The following is a 26,708-nucleotide window of genomic DNA, read 5'->3' on the forward strand; positions in this document are numbered from 1 at the left end:
ATGGGCGCCGCGGCCCTGCGCGCCCTGCCCTGGGCGCTGCTGCTGCTGGGGCCGCTGCTGCCCGGCCAGGTCCTGCAGGCCAACCCCATGCTCACCTCCGAGGGCCAGCCCGTGCCCGTGCCCGGCGACAGCGTGCCGGGCTTCACCTCCGCGCCCCCCGCCGCCCCCGAGGAGATCCACCCGCTCAAGGAGCAGCCGGCCAACGGCTCGGGAGAGGGGCACGCCAAGCCCCGCAAAGCCTTCCCGGTCATCGGCATCGACTACACGCACGTCCGCATCCCCTTCGAGATCTCCCTGTGGATCCTGCTGGCCTGCCTCATGAAGCTGGGTAGGTGGGCGGCGTGGCGGGGGGAGTCTGTGGGAAGGGGCCTGGGGAGGGCCCCGGTGGCCTGGAGAAGGAGGGACCCCCGGGGCGGCGAAGAGCGGGATCCCCGGGATCCCCCGGGAAAAATGGGACAGACACCCCCAAGCATCACCGGGAGTGACCCTCGGGAGTGTCCACCCCGTGAGGGACCGGCCGAGCATCCCGGGGCGGGACCCCCTGGGCATCCCGGGGCGGGACCCCCCGGCCGGATGGGACAGACACCCCCCGTCATCCCAAGGAGTGACTCCTGTGAACAGCCCAAGGAGGGAGCCTGTCGAGCATCCTAGGGAGAGACCCCTGAACATTCCAGGGTGGGACCACCCCGAACATCCCAGGGCAAAATCTCCTGCACATCTTCTGCAAAGCTCCCAGGCCGGGGTGGGCTCTGCTCGCCTCACGACCTTGGGTCTCTGTCCTGGGCCTGGCGGACAGCGGCATCCCGGTCCCTGCACTCGCACAGACCTCTCATCTCCGTGCCTGGAGCGGGCCTGGAGATGCTCCTGACCCCTGCTTGGACCAGGTTTGCTTTCCTCCCTTTGACACTCAGGGAGGAAGCATCCAGTTTGCTCACTTCCTCTCCAAACCACAGATGCTTTTTGTAACCTTGGAGAAGTCACTCAAAAACCTCCCGGTGCTTCGGCCTCCCCTTCCTCCCCCTCCGCGGCAAACCGGGCTGGGTTTGCCTCTGCTGCAAAGCGTCCGGAGATTCCCGCATTAAAGAGAACGGCGTCAGGGCTGCCAAAGTCACCGCTCCGGGAAAGCATCACTCTGCCGGGGCGGGGGTTGTTGACAAAGTGTTTTCCAAACTTCTGCAGCTGGATCAATAGCGGCCGAATTACCCCAGACCTGTGACGTGATGTAACCGCTCCCTGCTGGGCTGTCCCCAGCTGCCGGCAGTGCAGAGGTTGAGCTGGCCCTGGTCCCACCCCTGGTGACAAAGCCAGGGGGACAGGTGAAATGTTTGCCTTGGAATGGGTGAGGAGGGATGGGAGCTCTGCACTCCTTCATTTTGCTCCTCAATTCCCGTCAGTGGTGTTATAAAACTCACTTATGGGGTGCTCCAGCTTGCTGAGGGAAATCTTGCTTTGGGAGCTTAAAGCTGGTTCCTCTTGTAAATTGTGCTCTGTCTTGGTCTGGAAGGGTCTGAGAGACCCCCAGGAGCTCAGTTCCTTCCTGCCCAGCTACTTCTAAAAATATCCCATCCCCTTCTCAGGCCGCTGTGAGCGTGCGTAGGCAGGTGAAGCCCCATTTCCACAACCCCTCCTGAGTGTTTTATTTACGTGCCGGCGGAGGAGTGAGAACACTTCAGACCCGGAGGCTTGTCTGGGAGACAGGACAGGGTGGAACCTGGTGGGAACCATGGGGTTTGTGCCTCCCTGGCGCTGCCCAAAACGACCTCGGGCACGTTTAGCTGGAAGGTGCCTCTCCCTGGGGAGCGCAGGTCTCCTTTCGCAGGGCTCCACTGCGCCTTCAGCCCTGCTCGGGAGCGAGGAGTGATGAAATCAGGAGTATCTGTGCGGAAGCTGCTGGAGAAAGGAGGGGCCAATGGCCTGCGGCCCTGCCGGGGCTCACAGGGGGAAACCCGTGCTGGAAAACGCCCGAGGGGACAGCGGGGACAGCGGGGAGCAGCTCCAGGGGTGCAGGGCCGTGCTGGGGGACAGGCACACCACAGAGCTCTCCGTCACTGCTGCCGTGGGGAGCTGCTCCTGCCACCCTTGCCTGGAGTCAGGGCTCGGTCGTGCTGCAGGAAAAGTTGTCTGCCGGCTGTCAGGTCTTTGGTGCTGACAAATATTATGCAAGACTGCGTGTTTTAAGGGCTGTATTTTAGTAGAGGCTGCCCTGCGAGTTTGGCGAAGGTCTTTGGAGGTGGCAAGGTGCTCTGCAGAGCTCCAGGGATGCTGATTGTGCCAAAATCCACACCTTAGCTTACCTACTACTCTGACAGGGCCTTGACAGCAGGGCGGTCCTGGGACACCCTTTTCCTTTGGCCTCCTTTCCAGGGTTTTGTGTTTCTTGTTCATGCTGCCTTGGCAGGTAGTTCCCAAGTTGCTGGTACAGCTCCCTCTGCTCGTGAGCTGGAAAAAACATCTCACTGCTCCATGTCCATATCCCAGACTTGTTTATCCTACCCTGGATCACAGAGTGTTGTTCAGCAGCAGCAAAATACTTTTTTTCCACCCAAGGATAGCATTTACACAACTGGGCATTGCTGGCAGTACAGCCTGGAATGGCAGGATGAGGCTCACACAGCTCCACGCCCCCTAAACTGGACAGGGTTTGCAGCATCCTATTTCCAGGAACAGGGGAAGGGGGCAATAAATAGAACAGGAGTTTGCAGTGCTTCCTCTTTCTCCCCACCCTGTCAGTGTGCATTTATTGATGCATCAGGGTGATCCTGCAAAATTCTGAGGGCACCAATACCATCTTTTTCCAAGAAGAGGAATTCCTGCGATGTGGGCTGTGCATGGCAGCTCTGCACCTCCTGACTGCCCTTCCCCAGCTCCACAGGCCTCTTTGCTGGGCTGAAGCTGGTGATTGAGCCACAGATTGCTACAAAACTGAGTCTCAACCCTATGAGTCACTTCAGGGTGTCATCCTCCGGGGTAGTTCAGGGTGAGGAGCTCAGAAGTGCTCACAGGGCTCTGCTCCAGGCCAGGAGATGCAACCTGACCTTGTCCTGTTGCTCAGCTTCCCCCTGTTGCTCTTGATGCTTTAGACAGCTCTTCAGACTTAAATGCATCCTCCTGCTGTCCCATCCAGGGGATTTGTCCTTTCTCCAGCAGCTCTCACTGTGAGTTTGTTTGGGGAACCAAAGGTGTGAGTTGAGCCCTTTCCTTCTGGCTGTAGAAGGAAGAAGCCCTTTCCTTCTTGCTGCCTCAGAGAAGTTTTCTGGAGGATTCCTCACCTGACAGGGCACAGAGGGATGTGTCTCCCAGCATGTCCTGCAGGCATGGACTGTTCCTGCTTTGTTAATCCCAGTGAAGAAGGGGAAGCTGGTGCTGGCTGCTTTACTCAATACTCACATGGTATTTTAAGGCTGTGTAGGGGAAGAGGGAGCGAGGGGCAGCTACAGCCGTGTGCAGATCATGTCTGGCTTTGCCAGGAGAAACCTTTGCAGCTGCAAGTTACAAGTAGACATTATCTCAACCTGTTGTGTTGTTGCAGAAGGTCAGACTTTCACAGAACATCCCAGTCAGGAGCTCTCTGTGCCTTCTCCAAGGCTTTGCAGGGATGTTGTAAGGGTTCCTTCACACTATGCCCAGGTAGTGGTTGGGAAGCTGAGGAGTTTCCCAGCAGGACAACCTGGTTTCCTCACTCTGTGGATTGACCTTTCAGCTCACATGGCTCCCAGAGACGTTTAGGGAAATTCAAGTTTAACTGTAAGTACTTCCTCGATTCAAGGGAAAGGGAAGGAGTGAGTCAGGAATGCAAACAACAGATTGTGGTCAGCAGTGCCTTTGCTGGCTGTGCTGGGGCCCAGCAGGCAAAGCTTTGTGGTGAGCACCAGCTCTTACCCACCTTGGAGAGGAGCTGGGGTTGCCTGTGTCTCCAGAGCCCATGCTGGCCCTTCCTTCTAAAGCCAGAAAGCAGAGTCACATTCCATTAGCCACCTTCCACTGAGGCATGTCCTATTGTCTGTCTACACCAAATGGCTTCTCAGCCTCCCTGGAGCATCCTGGCCATTCCACCACAGCTGAAGGAAATCTCAGGGTGCGGTGGGTTCGCCTTGGCTAGAAAGTAACCTAAAATTTATGTCTTGAGCACAAGGTTTGAAAGTTGTATGGTGGCTTTCCTTCTTCCCATCTCCCCCAGATGGAGAGAGGCTTCATACCAGGGCCTGTAGTGACAGGACAAAGGGAGGTGGTTTTATGAAGGCAGGTTTAGATTAGATATAAGAAGGAAATAACTTACTCAGAAGGTGGTGCAGCCCCAGCACAGGGTTCCCAGAGAAGCTGTGGCTGCCCCTTCCCTGGAAGTGTCCAAGGCCAGGTTGGATGGGGCTTGGAGCACCCTGGGATAGTGAAAGGTGTCCCTGCCTGGGGTGGGGTGTGGCACTGGATGGGCTTTAAGGTCCCTTCCCACCCAAACCATTCCATGATTCTGTGACTCCTGGTGCCCACCAAGCTGCTCTATCACTTCCCTTCTCTGCAGGAGAAACTAGGATGGAAAAAAACCTCATGGATCAAGACAAAGGCAGTTTAATAATGCAAAAGCAAAGGTCATGTGCGAAAACAAAGGGAAACAAAAGATTTATTCTCTACTTCCCATCAGCAGATGATGTCCAGCCACTTCCTGGGAAGTACCTTCAGGAGCGTAGTGGCTGCTCCGGAAAGCAAATGTCGTAATTAGAGCTGCCCACCCTCTCTTCCTCTTTACTCTTTGGTTTTATGTGATGTGGAATATCCCTTTGGCCAATTTGGGACAGTCCCAGCAGAGTCCCTTCCCATCTCACCTTCCTGCCCACCCCCAGCTCCTGGTGAGGGGTGAATGTTGGGGGCAGCTTTGATGCTGCGAGTGCTGCTCAGCACCAGCCAAAGCACAGGGTGTTATCAAGGCCCTTCCAGCCACGATGGAGGCTCTGCACTCTGAGGGCTGCTGTGGGGCAGATGAGCTCCAGCTCAGCCAGACCCAGGGTGTGGGGACATAATTCCTGAGTGTCCATGCCCGTGACAGTGCTGGAGGGTCCCCACAAGGCAGTGCTTCAGACCTGAGCTCCTTCACTTGCTGTGCACCAGACGCTGGGGTTGGAGCCTGTTGCAGGCACTGAGTCACTGCTCTGTCTTCTCTTCCCCTCTGGCAGCTCTGTTGTGTCTGGGGGGGTTCCCTGCACCTCCAGACCGAGTGGCGGCTGCCAGCGCCAGCCTGGTACTCGTGGAACTGTTCCCCGCTGTGTCCCCTCTGTGTGCTTGTTGGGCTGGTGTAAAATGAGCAGGGCACAGAGTCTGTGCTCAGCGAGCAGACAGAGCCCAGAGCTGGGCTGGGTGGGTTATGTGGGGACACGCTGGTGCCTTGGGCAGGTTTGGTGTCACATCTCAGCCCGCTGTGCCAGCACGGCGCCGGGGCTCGGTGACACTCCTTTGGAGAGCACCAATGGTCCCCAGCACTGCTGTGCCTGGGGAGGAGCAAGATTAAAGAAGCCCTGGTAGCCTGTGAGCTGGTGATAGCAGCTGGGAGAAGAAGGGCAGAACATGGTGGGTGCAGGTTGTGGAGCCGCACAGAGGCTCAGGGTGGGGGTGGCTCCTGCGCCTGGAGGAGAAAAGACAACTTGAAAATTGCCAGAGAAACGTTTGTAGAAGCTGGTGGCTGCTGGCTGGCTGTGAGATTTGAGTGCTAAAACTCTTGGGTGCTAAAACACTTGAGTGCTTTCAAATGTTTTTATCACCTCACATCCTGGCCCTGAAATCTAGTGGCTTTTGGAGGGGCCACCCTGAGGTCTTACAGAGCCCTGTGAGTTGAGGAACTTGAGGATTCCTTTGGGCAAGGGTTGATAAGCAGGGTGGGAAACCTGATGTGGTGATGGCACTGGATGGAACAACTGGATCTTGAGACCAGACACAGCAGAAACACCCCAGAGCAAAGCCACTGGCGTGGGGACACCTCTGCCAGTGCCACCTGTGAGGGGGAGAATGGGACAGCAAGGAAACATTCCCAGAAGTGCTTTGCCGGTGTTGGGCATACGTGTGTCTGATCGGGACCAGTGTGCTGGGGTTGTCTCTGTGGCCCTTCTGCCACCCCAGGGTGGCTTCTCTGGGCACCAGGATGGCTGTGCTGGGATGGCCATTGGCAGAGCTGGGCTGGTGGAAAGGGCTGTTCCTGCTGGCTCCTGGGGCTGGCTGATGGGGGTTCCCTCACTGAACCGATGGGAAATGTTTGTCTTATTCTTGGCAGGAATATTTGTCTTACAACCTGGCTTATCATGTGTTGACTGCAGGGACTGTGGTGGTGAGAGCTCTGACATCACCTCAGTGTCCCCACTTGTCTGAGGGAGCTGTTCCAGGGGAGCTGGGTCTTGGTGAATGACTGTTGGGAAAGGATTCTGAAGTACTGCTGCAGCTGGTGCCATAGAAGTGTAAATTGTCGTGACAATGAATTTAAACAGTCTCTTCCAATGCAGACTTGTTGCATTCCCACTTCCTTATTGGGGGATGATCCAAACACATGCTCTGGCTCCCTTTTCGCCTGCTTTGCCATCTCAGAAAAAAACAGCCACAGCATTTATTTTTTCCTCTCTGATCTGCCCATTGCTGGTGTCTGAGCTAAAAACCATCCAAACTGTTCCCTCCATGGATCTGAGAAAACCATTAGTTTAATTATGGCTGGAAGAGTGAAAGGTTCCTGCTGTGAAATACGGGATGGTGATGGAGTGGGAAAAGCAGAACAGGTCTGTAATCACAGCCATTCCTCCCTGGTGAGCCCTGATGTCCATTAAGGCAGGATTACACTCCATTGCAGCCATGGCTTTGCTCCCTGCAGGGACCCTGTTGCCTGTGGCAGCTTCTGGACCTCAAGGCCCTCAGGAACCAAAGCTTTTGTTTCATCCCATTTATCAACAAAGGCTTGGAGAACTGTAGCTGGGGTCAGGGATGGGCTGGCTTCCCACACAGGCTGCGGGTGGAATTTGGGATGTGGGTGTTGCAAGTCCTGTGGCAGCCAGAGCCCAGATTGGTGCTGGCCTGGCTTTCAGGGAGATGCCATGGAGCTGTTCCTCCCCTGAGACCTCCAGGTGAGCTGTGGTAGTTTGTGGGGTAACAGCAGGATGTGTTTGGTTCACATCCTTTCTTCCAAATTTCCAATCACCCAACCACAGCTTGTCCACAATACCCAGAGGTGCTGGAGTTCCCTTGGGAATTAGTGGGGTGGAGGACAAGTCTTTTGTCTGCAATTAATGTAGCTAAATAATCTCCTTTGGGGTTTGAGAATTATACATGAGAGAAGGGAAAACCAAGTGCTGGTGGAGGGCAGAGGGTCATTCTTGGGGTGACAATAATCCTGTGGCACAGAGGGACTGCAGCCTCTCTTGTGCAGGAGAGACACAGATAATCTCTGTAGCACCTGTATAAACCAGAGGTTTGTTAGGCTTGCAAATAAATATTTGTTTAGCATAATCCTTCCCCTTTTCCCTCCTGCAAGCCCTGGCTTTGGCTGTAGGTGCAGAGGTGACGGGGGCTCTGAGCCTGTTGGTCATGCAGGGCTTGGTCCCATCACTGGAGCTATGGGCACCAACAGAGGAAGAGCAATACTGGGGATGAATTACTGCAGCTGCCTTGTAAACATTTGGTTTCTTTTATTTATTTTTTTTTCTTCTGCTTTGGGTCCCCAAGGCCTAATTCGTTCAAATAAAATCCTAAATCCACACGGAATACTCTGTGGAAACACAGCCTTGCTGGGTAGAGCTGGAGCTGGGTTACACCTCATCCCTCCCATCTTCCCTGGGCTGCCTGAGTCAGCAGCAGATTTTTCTCACCCATTGGGGCTCAAAACTGCCAGTGTAGGTTTGATGAAAACCTCAGTGCTTTGAGATTAGGGCCAGACATCTTCCAAGGGAGCAGCAGGGAGTGGCTTGAGTTGAACCAAGTGTTGGTGGTTGATCCTCCCACTCCACTGAGATACCACTATCTATTCTCCGTGGTGTTGGATATCTGACCACTCTGGTTTTACCATGTCTCGCAGTTGTGTGTTAAATCTTGTCAAGTTCTGTTCTTTGGCTCCTTCCTGGGGCAGCAGGACTCGCATGTTTCTGCTTGGGAAGGAAGAAACCAAATTAAAAGCTCAGCAGACAGGCGTGCACACACTCGTTGCTGCCTGTTTGTAGGAAAAGGCAAGATCCAAGGCTGATCCTTGCTTGGAGTGGAGCAGTGAGAATGAATCTGGTGGTGTGTCACCTCTGGTGGTGCAAAAATCTGGTGTTACATCACCCCATGTCTCAGGGTTCATTCCCAGAACCTGCCTGCATAAGAAGGGCCCGACTAAGGCTCATTTGAAGTTGGGGTGGTGTTTTGGGTGGAAGGTTGAAGAATGCACAGTGCTTCTTTAGTCAGAAGAGAACATGCATTTTCTTGAGTTTCCCAGGAGTGACTCACAAACATCTCAGCATCTGAGATCTTTGTCTCCAGAAAGTTGCAATACAATCGACCTCCAGGGACAGCACTTAAATCCCACTTAAGAGGGGGTGCTGCTAGGGAAATAATTCCCCTCTCTTGTGCAAGGCACATATTTGCAGAGCAGACACCCCGTGGCAGCAGTTTATTTCCAGTGCCTGGAATTATTCTGCGTTTTGGAGTCACGACACGCTAAATCTTAATGATGGATTTGGAGAGAAGGCAGCTTCCCACCCCACTGCTGGAGATTGAACAGCAGACACGCCAGGGGCACAGACCGAAGTGCATGCAGGCCTTTAAAGAGAAGAGCTGGTGTTTCCAGCCCTGTTAGTCCCTCAGTTTCCCTTGGGAACACTTTTCCCACAGCAGCCTCAGTCCCTGGGGGTGAGTTTGCAAGGAACAGCTCCTCTCCTGTCTCAGCTGCTGCGTGTGGGGAGAGCAGCTGCTCCCAGGAGCTCGGCTGGGTGTGAGAAGCATCCCGGCTGGGAATGGTGTCCGTGTGTGCTGGGGAGGAGGTGACGGGGGCCGGGTGCTTGTGCTGGCTCCGGACGCTGCTGGCGTGTGCTGAGAGCGGTGTCACTTTGTCTGGGTAATCAGTGCTAATTGCAATTACCTCCTCCCTGCTGTCCAAGTGGGGACCAACAGGTTATTTCCTGAAAAGCTTTTGTTTGTCTTTCCTGCCCGTGTTCCCGGTAGGAAATCTGCCCTTCCTGGGAAGGGCGGTTGGCATCGTTCTGCCTGGGGAATTTGTCTGTGGTCACCTCAGGCTGGCTCAGGTTTAACTCTCCCCAAGGCTTCCAGGGTCAGCAGGCACTGGGAATTAAATGCTGTGTCCTGTGGTTGAGGGTGAGGAGCTGGGAGAGCAACTGGAGCCTTATTTTGGGTGTCCAAATAAGACACTGTCTGTCTGCATCACCTTGAGTCCCTTCTGCTCCAGAGCATCCATCTGCATCCAACAGTGTGAAGGTTCCCTTTGCACCACGCAGATGTTAACTGGGAGGATTCTATTCCAGAAATCCCCTGGCTCTGACCCCTCCTAACCCAGCTATTCGTGGCATCCAGTGCCTCGTAGCAGCTGAAGGAATCTGGGAAGAGTGAGTTATGGCTGGGGAGAGTGAGTTATGTTTAGCTCCTTGTCCCTTTCCCCGGAGCTAAAGAAGTTTTTCTAGACCTTAAACCTCCTCAAAATGCACAAGTCCAGCTGCTGTCACTGTTTTGAAGGATATAAACCTGGATGAGGATGCTGTTGCCCTGTATAAAACTCTGTTTTCCAGGGTAAATGAGCTGTGCCATGAGAATTCCAGCCTTGCAGGCCTGGCCATGAGCTGCACTCATCCAGAGCTGGTGGAGAAAAGTCAGAATGAGTCTTGAAACAGGAACAGCAGAAACTCTGGGTGGCAGTTTGTCCCCATGTGCCTCCTTGCCTGACTCCTGCTGGGTGAATGCCACGGGTTGGTAAAGACTCAGGGTCCCGCCCTAGAAAGGCTGTGTGGAGCCTGCCCCGAGGCTCTGAACAGGTTTGGTGATGGCAGCTGTGGTTTGGGAGCGGCTCTGGAACATGCCCGTTAGAGGAATGCAGTCAGCAGGGATTGGGGTTACCCCGGCACCCGCAGTCACCGCTGATGGCAGCACCAAACCCTTCACTGCTCTCCCAAAGCTCTGCGGGGAAGGGTGGCTTTGGCCTCTTGTCATGGGGCAGCTCTGGACCTGGAGAGACATGGAGGAGAACTGCTCCATGCACAGCTGTGCACAGCTGGGCCTGGAAGAGGATTTTTCAAGATGTGGTGGCACCAAGCCTTGAAGCCTCCCAGGCCATCGCTGCTCATTGGTTCTGTGATCTCCTGCCTACTTGGAATGCTGCAGCCATGGGGTGACAGTCCAAGGGTCTCTCAGTCTTTAATGGCAATTAGGTCTTTCTTAATATGTGCTTTTCTTGCAGAGTGTCCTTGGCTTCCCTTCTGGTGTGAAGGAGAAGCGTTATCTAAACACGGGACTGGAAATTGGGAGCTGCTGGGTTCTCACACCATTCACTTGGGGACTTGGGCAAGTCCATTTAATGTCTTTTGTCTCTCATTTCCTCTTTACAGCTGGGAGGAAATTAATACCAGCTCTGTAAAAGACTCCCAATTGATCTGTTAATTTCTTGTGAGTGCTTCAAGATAAAACCAGGGTACGTGCTCTTGCTGCTCTCAAAGAAAAATGTGTTCAAGTGTTTCTGCTAGAGACGTCTGTCCGTGGATTGTTCTCAGGGCACGTTGTGGTTGTGTGTGGGCACCTTCTCCTCCCTGCTGCTCCACATCTTCCCAGGGTCGGGGCAATGAGGTTTAACTGGGAGGAATGGCTGATGCTCTTTGGCTGTAGGCTCAGCAGGCTCTGCTCTGCAGGGAATGCCGAGTGTTGGATCACACAAAGGCTCACCAGGCTATTCTGAGCTGTCCCACGGTGTTTGGACAGAGAGGGACGCAGCCCCTTTGGATGGGAGAGAAGCAAACCAAGGAGTAGGAGAAGCAAACCCATCCCTGTGCTGAAGGGAAGAGTGGGTGGAGAGCCTGGATCGGGCCCAGGGAGGAGATGTCCGTGTTATCGTTAATTCCCTGTGTAAACAGCTCAGTTCTGAGTGTACACAGCTCAGTTCTGGCAGGGGGGCCGCCCATCCTGGCAGGCTGAAATCCAGGGTGCCTGCGGATGATTCAGAGCCGGGATCGCTGCGTCCTCTCCCTCCCTGCAGCACTGCAGTGCTGCCACGGGGCCCCAGCACACCTGCAGCACTCACACACAGCCTCCCCTGCACCCTTCCAGGAGTGCCTTGGGGGAGGGAAATGGGATTTGCCTTTCCGGGGAAGTGTGTTGCTCCTGGAGGGTGTTGGGGCAGGTGGGGAGCTGGGCTCATCTGCATGCGGCTCCTGGCTCAGCTGCTGCAGGATGCAGTGACACCCTTGGTCATGCTCCCCAGGCTGCCCAGCTTTTTTGGGACCTTTCTGCATCTCCAGCTCTGCATGGGTAGGGCAACATGGAGATACCCTGGTAGTGCCATCATCATCGTCCTCCTTGGGTATTTCTCTGCAGGTGCCTGTGGCTGGGAGGGGGCTGCATCACCAGGGTTTGCAGTTGGGCACTCCCTGCACCCCTCTGGAGCGTGGCAGTGCCTGCCATGGGGTTAGAGGCACATTCCTGCATGATGTTACTGCAGGCACTGAGGGACCAGAAGAGGCTTGGTCCTTGCACTCAGTTGCCAGAAGAAGCTTTGCCCTTGCCCTGCTGTTGCTGCCTATGCCAGGGCTCAGCTGCTTGTCCTCTGTTCCCAGCTGTGGCATGCCAGTGGCTGCTGCTGGGTGGGAAGGAGCTGAACCCCCTCCCCTGCTCACTCTCCCCTCCATGCCCTCTGCCAAGAGCTGCTTTGACAGCACACCAGACCCCATGCCATTATCACCATTAGCAGCCACAGTGCATGAAATGGCTCTGAATAGCTGCTCTCCAACAGGCTCCATGCACAGAGCAGCCCAGGCTTGTCCCCCAGGCCATCTCTGAACTGTCCTTGGCACCTTGACCTTGCAGAGAGCCATAGCAGCATTGCTCCTGCTGGAGCCCTGGCATCCATGCCCTCTGTGCATGGAGCATGGGAAGCTCTCAGCATCCTTCTGAGGAGAAAGGCTCTGGTTGCAGCTTATTCTGTGTTTATCCTGCCCTGGAGTGTGGGCTTTGCTCCCAGAGGTCCCCAGGGAATTGTGAGATTTGGGAAAGGCAAGTACACTGCTGCTCCCTCCAGCTGCCTCAGATGAGGTGTCTGCACTTGTCTCCCCTTCCATCAGAGGATTTATTCAGGGCCTGCCAGTGGGAATTTCCTGGGAACTGCTGCTGCGGGAGGACAGTGAAGCTGTCAGACATCACAGCCCTGCTGCACCTGCCCGCCAGCCCCTCCTCACACAGTGATGCAGGGGAGCAGCTGTTGTTTCTCAGGGAGGAAGGGCAGGTGCTGCACTAGCCAGGCCTCCTGCTTTGGCTGATGTGGCTGTGCCTTGAGGGCTCGACTCAAGCCATTTCTCACCAGTCTTCCTGTGTGCAGCCGAGTTATGGCTTGTGGCTGCTTGGCTGAGCTGCAGCAAGGCTGGTACCTGGCAGTGTCTGCTTTTTGTCCTGTGGCTTTCAGGATTTGAGTCACCCAAGGGCTGGCCCGATCCTATCAAACCTGTTCTTATCTTCTGAAAAGCAGGCAGGGTCCAGCAGGGTCACCTTCCCACACACCTGCCTCGCCTCAGGCATTGCGGCTGGATCCGGGGCACTGGGGGAGCTGGGGCTGTACCAGGCAGCCTTCGGGCTCCTATCACAGACACTCCTTCTGTTTGCCCTGAGTTGTTTGCATTAGGTGGGAAAGAGGGGTAAAACCAGGGGCAGTTGGGCGGCTGTGGGGTGGGGCTGAACTGGGTGAGCAAAGTCTGTAGGCACAGGGTTGATAATGTCACACCAAGGGAAAATAAAACAGACCCTTCCTCATCTGGCAAGGGGTCCTAATGGCTATTGACATGGCTTTGGGGGTGTTGTGTGTAATCCAGCTGGTCAGGGTCACAGCCAGGCTGTGCTGGGCACCTTGAGCAGGCAGACCCTGGGAGCACCAGCCCAGGGCTTCAGCCCATCCCACACGGACAAAGTTGATCCTGACTCCTGAAAATGCCTGGAGACTGTGGGGCAGTGCTGGATGCTGATGGTTTTTAACCCAGTCCTGAGCACCAGCCTGGTTACATCCCCTGTCCACCCGAGTTTGGGATGTAGGAGTGACCCCAAGATCAGGGCTGGATGTTTTGCTTTTCCCTTCTCCCTGTGCTGGCTTTGCACACTGTGCCAACAGCAAGGTTTGGAGGGTGGCTCTGTGGCCCTCGTGTGGGATCTGCATTCACTCAGTGACTCACAAAAAGCAGCATAAATTAATTACCTTCCTGGTTCTTGGCTTTGCTTTGTAATTAGTGACAACAAAATAATGAGGCTTGAATGAAACATTTGGTTTGTTCTGGAGGAAATTGTTTTGCTTAGAAGCACTTTCTGTACCTGTGCCTTAACGCAAAAAACAAGAAGTCAGCTTCTCACCAGGAAATGGCATTTTGGGGTGGAAAATCAACGCTTTTCCGTTCTGGACATTGAAGCCACTGGGTGCGTAAAAGATTGCCCAAATCAACCCAAGCTGCAACCAACCCAAAAAGAGCTGCAGGGGGCCACTGGGGTGACCTGGACCTGCATTAAAACCCTGCCTGCTCCCTGGTGATACAGAAAAACCTTTTTGGCAAAGCCCAAAGTGCGTCATGGCCCCACATGTGCCCTCCTAGTGGGATGGCTGTGGGAATAAGCCAGGTTGGAGCTCGGTGAGGCTGGAATTTCAGGGCACATGGTGACGTTGGAGCTTGGGAGAGGCAGTGAATGTAATTTAAGTACAGTCGTTTTACCCCCTCTCCTGGCAGGGTGACACGAGCCAGCCGTGGCCTCGCTCTATTTATAGGTGTAAATCACCAGCTCTTTAATTCCTTTTGAGCAAGTTCAATTTTCATCCCCTTCCCTCGAGGTTTCCCCGTTACATCTGGTGCAGCTCTCTCCGTTCTCCTTGTTCCCTGTCTTTGCAGAGAGCTGCTGGATCCAGCTCCATTTTCCAAGGGAGAGGCACAGCAGGACTGAGACATGCCCACATCCCCCGGTGGCTCTGCTGGAGGCCACCAGCGGTCAGCAGAGCCTGGCTGATCCTTGGGCAGCTGCTGATCAGGCCAGGGAAGAGAGAAATCCAGTGTGGGTTTTTCTGAGGGCAAATGACAAATGGAAAGAAGCTGCAGCCAAACTCTGGAGGACTGGGATGGATTTCCCCTGGGAGCCAGTTGCAAAATGTTCTGTCACTGCATCGCCATCCTCACAGGGCTTTAACCCTGCCGGGGTCTTACCCTCATCCTCGACCTTCTACCTGCCCAAAACACAGCATAGGAAAGCCAAATCCCAGGGACCTGGAGCTCTGCAGACCCTGGAGCCCAGCCCAGCCCTCTTTCCCTTCCCTCCCTGCTGCTTCTTCAACGGGAGAAAGAAGGGGATGGTGCTGAGTCACGGCTTTATGGATCACTTGTCCCCAGGGCTGGTGACACATCCGAGATTTTGGGGTTCAGCCAGCAAAGTGTCAACGTGTGGGGACTCTTGGTGGAGCCTGTGTCACACGGGAAAGTGGGGAGGCCACAGGATATCCACACCTGCCTGCATCCCTCACCCCGGGACTGCTGCTGCCCCTCCCGAGGGCCCACCCAGCCCCTGCCAGCCTGGTGTCCTAAAGGGTTAAAGGGGCCTTTGGAGGGGCCCCGGTGCTGTCAGACACGTGTGTCTCCTCCAGCCCTGCTCTCTGCAGTGTCCTTCAGAAGGGCAGCCCTTCTGAGCATGCCTGCTCCCTCTCCTGCCTCCTTCCCAGGCCTCCCAGGGCTTCCCCAGCTCCGCACCCCCTCTGCAGCCCAGCCCAGGCTCCCCAGGGCTGCAGGGAGCATCACCCGGGGGGCTCCACCACCCCCTGGCCCAGACTGGCCCTTCATCTACCACCTCCTTTCAGAACAGAATCCTCTGGGCTGGGAAAGCTCCTAGCCCTGCTTAATGATTGAGTCATTGTTTGGTGCTGGTGAGAGGGAACTGCTCCTATGGAGTTTGTTTTCCAAAAGAGGAAGCCTGGGTGACTGTCTGTGCCCTGTGCTGGGGGTTTAGGGATCAGGGGTCACATTATTATTATCATCATCATCATCTTTAAGGCCATTATCAAGGCTTATTCCCCTTTCTTCTGCCTCTGGATGTGCCCGTGGCTGGGAATCCTCATCTCCCAGCATCCTGCCACAGCCTTCCTCATCTTCCAGGGGGGAAGTTCAGGCACAGGGCTGGGATCAAAGCAGTTCCCCCTTGCCTGGCCTCATCCCCACAGTGAGGGCATTCCTTCCCACCAGTCACCCCCATCCCACAGTGGGATGCTGGCTCAGCACTCGGAGCAGGATCCCACCAACAGATTGGTACCAGTGAGTTCTGGAATGCTCTAAAAATACTGAGCGGAGCAAGTAGGGAGCAAAAAATGGCTGAGATTCAGTGAAATCAAAGGCATAATTAAAATGCAGCCCGTGTAAGTGTATTTTTAGGGCCTTGCAAAAAGGCTGTAAACCATTGGATTCCCATCAGCACACGAATGTTCCAGTTTAATGGAATCCTGGGGCCTGTGGGGAAGAAGTGAGGGATGCTTAATTGTCAGTGTTTGTGTTTTATTCATGATTGAACATACTTAGCAAGCAAAAACTGATCTGCTATTGGCTTCTCACTGCTTGTGTGGCTTTAAGCCTTATTCCAGCCAGAAATTGCCCGGTGTGCTGGAAGGGTCGGTGGTTCCTGGTGTTTGCATGAGCTGTGCTGGAAAAGGGATTATCACCTCCCCTCCCACAGGGAGCTCCGTGCCAGGGCTGCCCTGGGGTGCTCAGAGCTTGTGTGGGCTCCAGGGGATGCGAGGAAGAAGAAAGATCCCATGGGAGTAAATCAGGGCTGGGAAGTCCCTGAATGCAGGTGTCTAGGTTTTGGGGCCACATTGGGGATGTTTGGATGTCCCCATCTCCTCCCCTCATGCCTGTGGCCGAAGCCATCGAGCTGTTTGCTCAGGATTGGTGCTTCTGGGGCTCTTACAACTGCTTTAGGAACCAGACTCCTTCTACCATCACCCCAGCACCAGGGACCCTTTGGAGCAGCTGGAATGGTTCCTGGAGCCTCGGGTGTGATGAATCCTCTGGGCTCACCCCTGCTGGAGCCTGTGCCTGCAGCTCGGGTGGAATTTGGGGGCTAATCCTCCCCCATAAGGACCTGCTGGGGGCTGCCAGTCCTTGGGGAGGGACTGTGGAAGACTCTTTCCCTTGGGAGAGCTGGATTTGTGCTGTGTTCAGGTAGTGGGGGGATGAGCCATGGCACAGATGTGGCCCCTGCGGGCTCAGGGGGATCTGGCTCCTTCTGGAGGGGATTGAATCTGTTGTGGAATTGCTGCAGATGGCATGGCCGGAAGGAACGGAGGAACACGGCATGCCAAGGCAGGGTTCCTTATTTTAAACTGCTTCCCTTGCCAAGGAACAAATATGCCTCACTTCAAAATAATAATTATAAAGCCTGGGAGAAGATCCAGGGAGCCCAAAACCCTTCTGTGGGTGTTGGTGTGCTGGCAGATGCCCGGCCGGGGATGTTTGGTGGGAATGTCATCCCAGCGGGTCATGGCTGGCTCAGAGACCTGCATTTGGAGTTGTGCTGTGATTGAGAAAGGGGGAAATGTGTTCCCTGTTACCTGGCACCCCAAGGATGCATCCTGTCCCTGCTGCCACCAGCCATGTAAATCTCCAGGAAGGAGAGTTACATCCTGAAATGCACCAAGCAGCAGCTCCCCTCGCTGTGCCCTGTGTCAGGGGTGCCCAGGGATGGGCACTGTGCCTGGCACTGGGTGGGCAGGCTGCTGTGTGACAGGAGGGAAATGCCCCTGCCTGTGTGTGCTCGGGGTCAGTGCTGCAGTGGGAAGAGCTGGAGCCATTGACAGCTCCTATGCAGAGAACTGCCTGATGCTGCAGGGCTGGGGGCCACAGAGAGACCCTGCGGTGTCCCACAGGTGGCTGTCACCTGCTGCTGGGACTCCCAGGGTTCTGGCCTGAGACCAACAGGACCAGGGTCTGGTTAGGCTGCAGTTTCCACTTGACAGAGCAGGGCAGGAGGGGAAACTGAGCTACACCAGGAGTGACAGATCACAAGGAGTGCAGGGAGGGCTGGGAACTGGTCCCTGACTCTGGCAGGGGTGTTCCCCTGCAGACAGCATCCTCCATTCCTGCAGCCAACCTGTGTTTTCCTCTCTCCTCTCCAGGTTTCCACGTGATCCCGTCGGTATCCAACATCGTTCCCGAGAGCTGCCTGCTCATTGTGGTGGGCCTTCTCGTCGGGGGGCTTATCAAAGGGGTGGGCGAAAAGCCCCCTATCCTCAAATCCGACATCTTCTTCCTCTTCCTGCTGCCCCCCATCATCCTGGACGCCGGCTACTTCCTGCCTCTGCGCCCGTTCACCGAGAACCTGGGCACCATCCTCATCTTCGCCGTGGTGGGGACGCTGTGGAATGCCTTTTTCCTGGGGGGGCTGATGTACGCCGTGTGCCAGCTGGGCGGGCCCGGCCTCAACCACATCGGCCTGCTGGCCAACCTGCTCTTCGGCAGCATCATCTCGGCCGTGGACCCGGTGGCCGTGCTGGCCGTCTTCGAGGAGATCCACATCAACGAGCTGCTGCACATCCTGGTCTTCGGGGAGTCCCTGCTCAACGACGCCGTCACTGTCGTGAGTGTCCTTGGCCTGGGGAACGGGGTGTGGTTTGGTGCAGGAGCGTCCCAGGGGGGTGGCAGCTGGCAGGGCCAGGTCAGGAATGACAAACAGCTTTGAAGCAGGGCCAAAACACCGCAGAGGTGGGTTGAGTGAAGTGTTTCACTTTGGTGGGTTGGGAAGGCTGAGGGCACGTGCCTGGTCAGCCTCTTGGTGCCGTGGGCTCTGGGAATGTGCTCTCCTGGCTGGAGATGCTGTTGTGCCTGTGCCTGTTCTGCCAGGGGAAGCGTGAGGGGCTGATGCTGGGTCAGGCAGTGCTGCTGTGTAGCTGCTGCTCTGTGTGTCTCCTTTCACATGGTCACCCCTGCTGTCCTCCAGCTCCCAGGAGGTAGAAGGGCAGGACATCAGCCATGGCAAAAGGGAGAACTGGAGGGTCTGAAGCCAGGCTGGCATCCCACCTGGCTCAGCTCTCAGCCCCACTACAAGCAGCAGCTTTGCAGGGACCTTTGGGAGGTGGAGCCAGGCCTGCTCCCTTTCCAAAGGACATCACTGTGCAGGTGCTGGCTTGGCTGTCAGCGTGGCCTTCTCCTCTCTGCAGAGCTGACCTCTAAATTGACTTCTAACCCACTGCTTTTTCCTGGCTCCTTTCCCATATCCCAGCTGTCCATTTCGGAGCTGGCTGCTCAGCCCCTGCTGACAAGGTTCCTGGTGACAAAGAACACTCCGTCCCACCACGAGGCTTTTCCCAGGCACTTCTCCTCCATTTTTCAGCAGAGGAGTGCCTACAGGGTCTGTGTCCCACTCTCATCCCTGGGGAAGGCTTTTGCCTGTCCCACACAGGGCCTGGCCCCGGCAGGCAGGAGCTGGCACCTCGCCCTCTCCCTGCCTGCAAGTGCTGCTATTCCTGCAGGATGCCCTAAATCCTGACATGTGCTTTAACATCTCTGCAGTGTCTGGGGGTGGGAGAAGGCAACACAGCCCAGAGTCTTTCCCTCAGGTTTCCCTCAGCTACAGAAGCTGCCTCATGGGTTTGGGCTCTTCTCATGGGTTGTGCAGGGCAGATGGTGGCTTTTCATCTGTCAGAGGTCCCCCAGTCTGTATCTGTCCTGACCTGCTTGTTAGGAAAACAGAACGACTTCTGGCTGGTGACAAAAGGCCTCCGGGGACAGCTGGAGAGCAGAGCTGTCCCAGACACATCTTCGGTGGCACCGTGTCCCTGTGGGCACAGAGGACATGGAGCCAGTCCCCCTGGCTCTGTGTCTGGCACAGCAAAGCACCAGCAGCTGGTGTTGGTGTGAGCCTTGGTCAAGCACAGGAGCCTGCTCAGGGTCACCAAGCACAGACACAGCTCAGCTCAGCTGTGCCACCCACCCAAGGGAGATCCCTGTGCAGGTCTCCTCTGAGGTGAGGCTGTCCCTTACCAGAGGGACAGTTTGAACCCTGCTCTCTTTTCTCCTTGCCAGGTCCTCTACCACCTCTTTGAGGAGTTTGCCAACTTCGAGCAGGTGACCATCCTCGACATCATCCTTGGCTTCCTCAGCTTCTTCGTGGTGTCCCTGGGCGGGGTCCTGGTGGGCGTCATCTACGGGGTGATCGCCGCCTTCACGTCCCGCTTCACCTCCCGCATCCGCGTCATCGAGCCCCTCTTCGTGTTCCTCTACAGCTACATGGCCTACCTGTCTGCCGAGCTCTTCCACCTCTCTGGGATCATGGCGTGAGTTTGGGATGGGGGAGGAGCTGCCCTCCTGTCCCCAGGACCCCTGGGGGGGATTTACTGGGGTGTAACCACAGTCCTGGCTGGCCCAGTGTGGTCGGTGCATGCCCAGTGAGGCCCAGTGGTGTGTCTGGGCTGGGTAAACAAGGAGGGACATGAGAGAGCTGAGTCCTGGGAGTTGTCCCACAGATCCTGGGGTGCTGGCAGCCTGTTCCCGTTTTCCCAGGCACACAGGAGCAGGCAGGGCCTGCTGAGCACTCAGGATGACACGGGTTTGTGCTCCAGTGCTCACTCCTGCCCTGCCAGGGGAGGGAGAAACCTTGTATTACCCTATCTGGAGGCCTTGAATATTTGTTGGTGGTTCACAAGGCCTGTCCTGCCCTGGAGTTTGGTGTCAGAACACAAAATGCTGCTGCAGGGCCAGGGCTTGGGGCTGTCCCCATGGCTGCTGAGGGCCCCGACCTCACTCCCAGGCTCATCGCTGCTGGCGTGGTCATGCGGCCTTATGTGGAAGCCAACATCTCCCACAAGTCCCACACCACCATCAAGTATTTCCTCAAGATGTGGAGCAGTGTGAGTGAGACCCTCATCTTCATCTTCCTGGGTGTCTCCACCGTGGCTGGTCACCACTACTGGAACTGGACCTTCGTCATCAGCACGCTGTTCTTCTGCCTCATCGCCAGAGTGTTGGGTGAGGTGTCAGTGTGGTGGCAAAGTCCTGGGGGTGGTGAAAGAATCATGGCATGCTTTGGATTGGAAGGGACCTTAAAGCCCATCTCGTTCCAGCTGCCATGGGCAGGGACACCTTCCACCATACCAGGTTGCTCCAAGCCCTGTCCAGCCTGGCTTTGAGTGGCCATCTGGGTCATGGTGAACTCTCAGAACTATGATAGTTTGCCTTGCTGGGGAGGCTGGAGATGACCAGGTGTCACTGCTCCACTGTGGGCATCATCCAAACTGTATTTGTGGTTGGTGTTGTGGGAAGATGGGGATGAGGCCGTAGTTGTGCCAGACACGGGGTGGAAGCTGCTCAGGGGTGTTGGGATGAGCAGACAGCTTTCACCTGCATCTACGGCCCTGAGGGGCTGCAGGGTGGGCTCTCTGGGACTGGAGGGGATCCTTGACCATACACACAGGACTCTGCTGCTCCCCCAGGTGTCCTTGTCCTCACCTGGTTCATCAACAAGTTCCGAATCGTGAAGCTGACGCCGAAGGACCAGTTCATCATCGCCTACGGGGGCCTGCGGGGAGCCATCGCCTTCTCCCTCGGGTACCTGCTGGACTACGAGCACTTCAGCATGAGGGACATGTTCCTCACTGCCATCATCACAGTCATCTTCTTCACCGTTTTCGTGCAGGTTGGTGGCACTCAGGCTGCACTTTCAGAGGGAGAGGGGCCTCTTCATGCCCTTGTGGAGAGCAAGGAGTCCATGCCCAGCCTCCAGCCCTGACCTTTTCACTGTCCCACATCCCCAAAACGCTGCATGGTGACACCGGCAGCAGTTTGGCTTTGCTGAGCCCATTCCACTGCCACCACTGTGGTGGCAGAGATGTAACCCCTGTCCCCCTCCCCAGGGCATGACCATCCGGCCCTTGGTGGACCTGCTGGCTGTGAAGAAGAAGCAGGAGACGAAGCGCTCCATCAACGAGGAGATCCACACGCAGGTAACGCGCTGCTCCGGCCGCCCCGCGCGCTGCCTTAGCCCTCTGCTCTCTCTGCTTCTGCCACTCCACCACTGTCACTGGGACCTGCCCCTAAAGCAGTGCCCAAGGTAAGGGGGGCAGAGCGAGGGCTCTCCCCTGTCTGTGTCGTCCAGTGCCCGCTCTGACCCAGACCCCCCCAGTGCCTGTAGAGCCAAGCCCAGTTGTGTGGGTCCATCCTGCCCTCCCAAAGCCCATCCTGGAGCCACAGCCCTGATTTTACACACCCTGAGTGCCCTCCCCATGTGTCAGTGTGGCTGTCAGGGGAGGGAGAGGGTGGGCAAGAGCCCTCCAAGCTGTTCATGCCTTGGACCATCTCTTCCAGTTCCTGGATCACCTTCTGACAGGGATCGAGGATATCTGTGGTCACTACGGGCATCACCACTGGAAGGACAAGTGAGTGGGGAGATTTGGTGGCTAGGGAAGGGTTTCGGTCACCACCCTGAAGGTTTCACAGCTCTGTGCCAGGTTTTTCCCTGGGCTTTAATATCCACACGCAGACTGGCTGTGGGGAATTATGGCCCTGGACTGGGAGTAAGTGGGGCTGCAGGGCTGCACCCCTTGGCCACACCACCCACAGCAAGTCTCTGGCAGGGTGGGAGCTGCCTGTGGCCAGTCCCTGCAGGAGCTCAGGACCATCCCTAGTGGGTACCAGCAGGTGCTGGGTGTTGTGGAGACACCTTGGCTTGGGAGGGATTCAGGGAAGCTTGGCCTGAGCCATGCTGGTTGAAGTGGACCCAGCACTGACCCAGCAGTGCTGTCCTGGGGACTGGGGACTGGGGACTGAGGCAGGGCAGGGCTGACCTATGGCTGCTCCTCCTCCCCCACATTCCTGGGAAGGCTGAACCGCTTCAACAAGAAGTACGTGAAGAAGTGCCTGATCGCGGGGGAGCGCTCCAAGGAGCCCCAGCTCATCGCCTTCTACCACAAGATGGAGATGAAGCAGGCAATCGAGCTGGTGGAGAGCGGGGGCATCGGCAAGATCCCCTCCGCCGTCTCCACTGTCTCCATCCAGTGAGTTCCCTGCCCTGGGCACCCTCCCACAGCACCCTGAGTGCTCCCTGCTGGTGACCACAGGGCAAGCAGCCCTTGGCTACTGCGTGGCCATCCTGGTGTGGCTCTGAATCCTGGCTGTCCGTGCAGGAACATCAACCCCCAGACTCTGCCTTTGGAGCGTGTCATTCCAGCCCTGTCCAAGGACAAGGAGGAGGAGATCCGGAAAATCCTCCGCACTAACCTGCAGAAAACCAGGCAGAGGGTGAGCTGTCCCCTGGCACTGTGTGTCTCCCCTTTGCCTTGCTGGGAGTGGCAGGGACACTGCCCTGCAGACGCCCTCAGCTGGGCCCTTCACCCCTGCTGTCCCTGCTGTGCCTTATGCTCCTGGCCTGACTCTTCTTCCTCAGGCCGCTTTTCCTCCTGTGATGGTGCTGGGATAGTCTGAGGGGGAGGCTGATTTGGTCAGTGGCTGAGCCCAGCCTTTAAACCCTTGTTTGGCCAGGGTGGGTCAGGATGAGGAACCCCGTGGTGGCACACGAGGGATGAGCCACGAGCCTGCCTGGACCTGCTCTGCCCACTGGTGGCTGTTTTCATCCATCTCCAGGAAGAATGGGGCTGTGACCTTTCTTTCCCTTTCTGTGTGGGATTTTAACCCATCTCCTTTTCTTGGTATCTCTTTGCAGCTGCGATCCTACAACCGGCACACGCTGGTGGCCGACCCCTACGAGGAGGCCTGGAACCAGATGCTGCTGCGGAGGCAGAAGGCCCGGCAGCTGGAACAGAAGGTGCTGGGGCAACACCAGGGTGGGGATGCTGCCAGGGCTGGGCAGGATGGGGGCCAGGGGGGCTGGGAAGGCACAGGGAAGGTCTGAGGTTTGGATGACAGAGAGTGACCCCAAGTCTTGGGGGTCCCCTGATTGCCCCAGGCTCCAAGGAATTCCCTGGAGCGTGGCTGGGGACATCTGTGCCCATGTCCTCTGCATGCCACCGCTGCTCCCTGCTCATCCCTGTGGCCAGTTCTCTGCCTGCCTTCCCCAGCTGCCCTGCTGGCCCCACCTGACCATGCCCTGCTTCATTGCAGATGAACAATTACCTGACGGTGCCGGCGCACAGGGTGGACTCGCCCACCATGTCCCGGGCTCGCATCGGCTCAGGTAGGTGGGAAGGAGCTGCCCCAGGAGCAGCACTGCCGGCACCCGGAGCACTCGGAGCTTGTGCTGTCCTGCACCTCCTCAGCTCCCTGTGGCTCTCCAACCCCGACCAGCCCCATCCCACACCCATCCAGCCAAGCCCCAGGGGGTTGTTGTTCCAAGCAGAAGCACCCACCTCGATTCCCAGCACAATTCACACTGGGAAGTCAGATTGGGTGGTGTCTCCAGAGCTCAGCTTGCTCCATCCACGCAGCCACATCTCTGTCCGTGCCCCTCCCAGCCCTCCTCAGGGGCGGAGATCAGGAGAGTTTAGCCCCAAGACCTGTTGGCACTGGATTCCCAGTTTGTCCATCACACATTTGCTTTGACGCCCTCGGTTCCTTCTGTCCTGTGCGTCCCCTCCCGCTCCGGGGACAGGGTGTCGGGTGTCGGGGTGTGTCGCGGCTGCGGAGCCGGCGGTTCATCAGCAGAGGGCAGCTTCTCCCTTCCCAATGGAGCCGGGCTGTCGGCAGCTCCAGCTGGGATGTGGGAATCGGGAAAAGGAATTACACGGCTGAATTGGAGATCAGCGAGACAGCCCAGGCACCCCAGCCCCAAACAAACATCTGGGATGCGTTACCGGGGGTCCCTGAGACCCCCCCCCTCCCTGCCTGACCCCTCTGTGCCTCCCAGACCCGCTGGCCTACGAGCCCAAGGAGGACTCGGAGAACCTGCCCATCATCACCATCGACCCGGCCTCGCCGCAGTCCCCCGAGTCCGTGGACCTGATGAGCGAGGAGCCCAAGGGCTGCAGTGGCCTCCCACCCTCGCCCGAGGAGGATGAGGAGGGGCTGGTGATGCGGGTGAAGGAGCCTTCCTCCCCGGGGACTGATGACGTTTTCACCCCGGGGACCAGTGACAGCCCCAGCAACCAGCGGATGCTGCGGTGCCTGAGCGACCCCGGCCCGCGGCCGGAGCCTGAGGAGGGGGAGCCCTTCATCCCCAAGGGGCAGTAGCTGCTGGCACAAAGCCCCCAAATCGTTTCTCTCTCTCTTCATTCGTTCATTCTTTGCTCTCCTTTTTGGTTTCTTGTCACTACACACCGGGTTCAGGAAGGGGAGACTGTCCTGGATGGACTGGGATTGCCAGGACAGCTCTGCCCAGCGAGCCCTGGGCTGGCCCCAATGAGCAGGGAAGGAGCCCTGGGATGCCTCAGGCTCCTTGGGCAGCGTGGCCTGGGGGTGATGGACAGTTTTCCGCCCGGGATTGGGATCTGCAGGTGCCTCAGCCCCCGCGGGGCTCTCCCAGAGGTGCCCACCCACTCAGGACCTGCGGCCGGCTCTGACCAGGGGTGTCCACAGTCACTCGCCCATGGCACAGCTTCCCCTCTCCCCACCTGTGCTTTACTGCCCCCTGGCCTTGCTCCGGAGCGGAGAGATGGGACAGCAGGAGCTGTCACCCGGGCTGGCACACACACACTCCCCCTGCACCCTCCCAGGCACCTCGGGCTCCTGCTGCTGCTCCCTCACCTTGGCAACTTCCCCACGGGACGGGCTGTGCCTGGGATCCTCCCTCCTGGCCTCACATTTCATGCCAGGTCTTTTCAAACAAATATTTTAGAGCCATGCAGGGGGGAGCTGGGGCCCCCCTCGCTTTGAGCAGCCTCTCCATCCCTCCTGGAACTGCTGTCCCTGTCCCCTCCGCCAGCCTCGGCCCCTCGCCCTGTGCCAGCGCGGCAACGGCTGCTCCTTAACCAAAGACGGGGCCCGGGGTGTGCCAGGGGGGGTTATTTGTCCCCCTGCAACCAGAGGAGCTGGGGGAGAGCAAGTGCCAGCTCCCCTAGTGTGAGGACACGTTGGATCCGGAAGGTTGGCAGCAAGGGACCACTGTGGGTGCCGGGGGTCCTGGAAGGACCCGTCTTTCCCCAAAGCTCGGGAGGGATCACTGGGTGTTTTGGTGACTTGCAGCCCTCCCCGGGCTCAGCGGCGTCCTGTATCTGCCACCTTGTCCCCCACCAGCTCCTGCCGTGTGCCACCTTTGCCATGGGTACCACGGGGTGCTCACCCACCCCTCCCCGGGGACCCCGGCCGCTGTCCCCTCCCTGTGCCGTGCCTTGCCACGCTCTGCCCCGCTGCCTTGGTGGGCACCTGTCCCACATCTCCCCGCTCCACATCCCGCTGGGACCCCCAGGTCCGGCGTCCGCGGGGCTCCGTCACCGGGGCGAGCGCCCACGTCTGCCTGCGCCTGCCTGCTGCCCTGCTCTGTTTCCAGGAGGAAAAAAAAAAAAGCAATGGAAATTCTCTTGTATAAAAAGGAAAAAAAAAAAACAACCAAACCAAACCCACATGTAAAGAGATTCTTGGTTTTTATCATAAATATTCTAATAAATTAATGTTAATTTTTAGTGGGGGTTTTTCCAGCTGCTCGGACTCCTAGTGCTGCCACACGGTCCCGGCTGTCCCAGAGGAACAAGGTGATTGTGACATTTTGTCCCCATTGCTGGGATGGAGAGTTTGCCTCTCACCCTCCTGCCGTGGCTCAGGGACCGAGGGAGCCCCATCCCAGGGGGACATTTTAAGCCATTCCCAGCTTTGGCAAAGACAGAGGCTCAGCAGAGCCCGGGCTCCCAATTCCTTCCCTGGAGCTGCACCACAACCCGAAAATCCCCCAGGATCCACCTTCCAGCTCAGCAGGACTCCCCCTGCAGGGCCGGGGATGTCCCGGGGCAGCCGGAGCCCCTCGCTTTGGGGAATTGCAATGGCAATGGGAATGTGTTCCATGCAAATTATAGCCCTGAGCCGGGACAGCCCCCGGGCATCAGCAGCGCGTCAGCACTCGCGTTGCTCACCTGCCCAAAATACCTGAACCTCAGGGTCTCCCTGGCCTGGGGTGGGACTCAGCTGGGTCACCTCACTGCAGGGGTGACCCCAGGGCTCCCTGGGCAGGATGAGGTGGCCAGAGATGTGGGGCAGGCAGTGCCGGGGGGCCCATGGCAGTGCCAGTTTGGTGGGTGTCACCCTCTTATCCCAGGAAGGGTCTGGCTGGTTTGTCCCCAAGGCAGGGGGACACCAGAACAGGAGGGTTTGGCAGGAACAGGCAAAGCCAGGCCATGACTCACTGGGGGAGAGCAACAGCTTTGCCATCCCAGTTCCAGGGCTGGAAGCACAGGAGGTGCCGGACACTGCCCAGCCCGGACACGAGGGAGCAGCAGGGGCACAGCAGCCCCGGGCAGTGCCCGGGTAACTCACCTGCCCACGGGTAACTCACCTGCCCACGGGTAACTCACCTGCCCACGTGCTGGGGAGCATCACCTGCAGCCTGATTTCAGTCATGCCTTTAGAGCGAGAACTCCCCAAACCGAGGCATTTCCAGGATATTCTTGTTTCTGTCTCAAA

At 57.1% G+C, this 26,708-nt stretch overlaps 1 protein-coding gene across 1 annotated transcript; it reads left to right on the top strand.

Moving 5' to 3' along the window:
• On the top strand, positions 1–25,960 carry SLC9A1 (solute carrier family 9 member A1; the record flags this gene model as incomplete). Its single annotated transcript, XM_083879275.1, has 12 exons — positions 1–328; positions 17,330–17,790; positions 19,236–19,486; positions 19,960–20,177; positions 20,642–20,844; positions 21,062–21,151; positions 21,513–21,583; positions 22,028–22,201; positions 22,331–22,445; positions 22,867–22,968; positions 23,265–23,337; positions 24,007–25,960. 12 exons carry the CDS (start codon positions 1–3, stop codon positions 24,327–24,329), a joined length of 2,409 nt encoding a protein of 802 aa, XP_083735401.1. The 3' UTR covers positions 24,330–25,960.
• Between the last annotated feature and the right edge of the window lie 748 nt (positions 25,961–26,708).

The sequence above is a fragment of the Zosterops lateralis genome (genome assembly GCF_965231275.1).
Source record: "Zosterops lateralis genome assembly, chromosome: 28".
NCBI classification, from domain to species: domain Eukaryota; kingdom Metazoa; phylum Chordata; class Aves; order Passeriformes; family Zosteropidae; genus Zosterops; species Zosterops lateralis.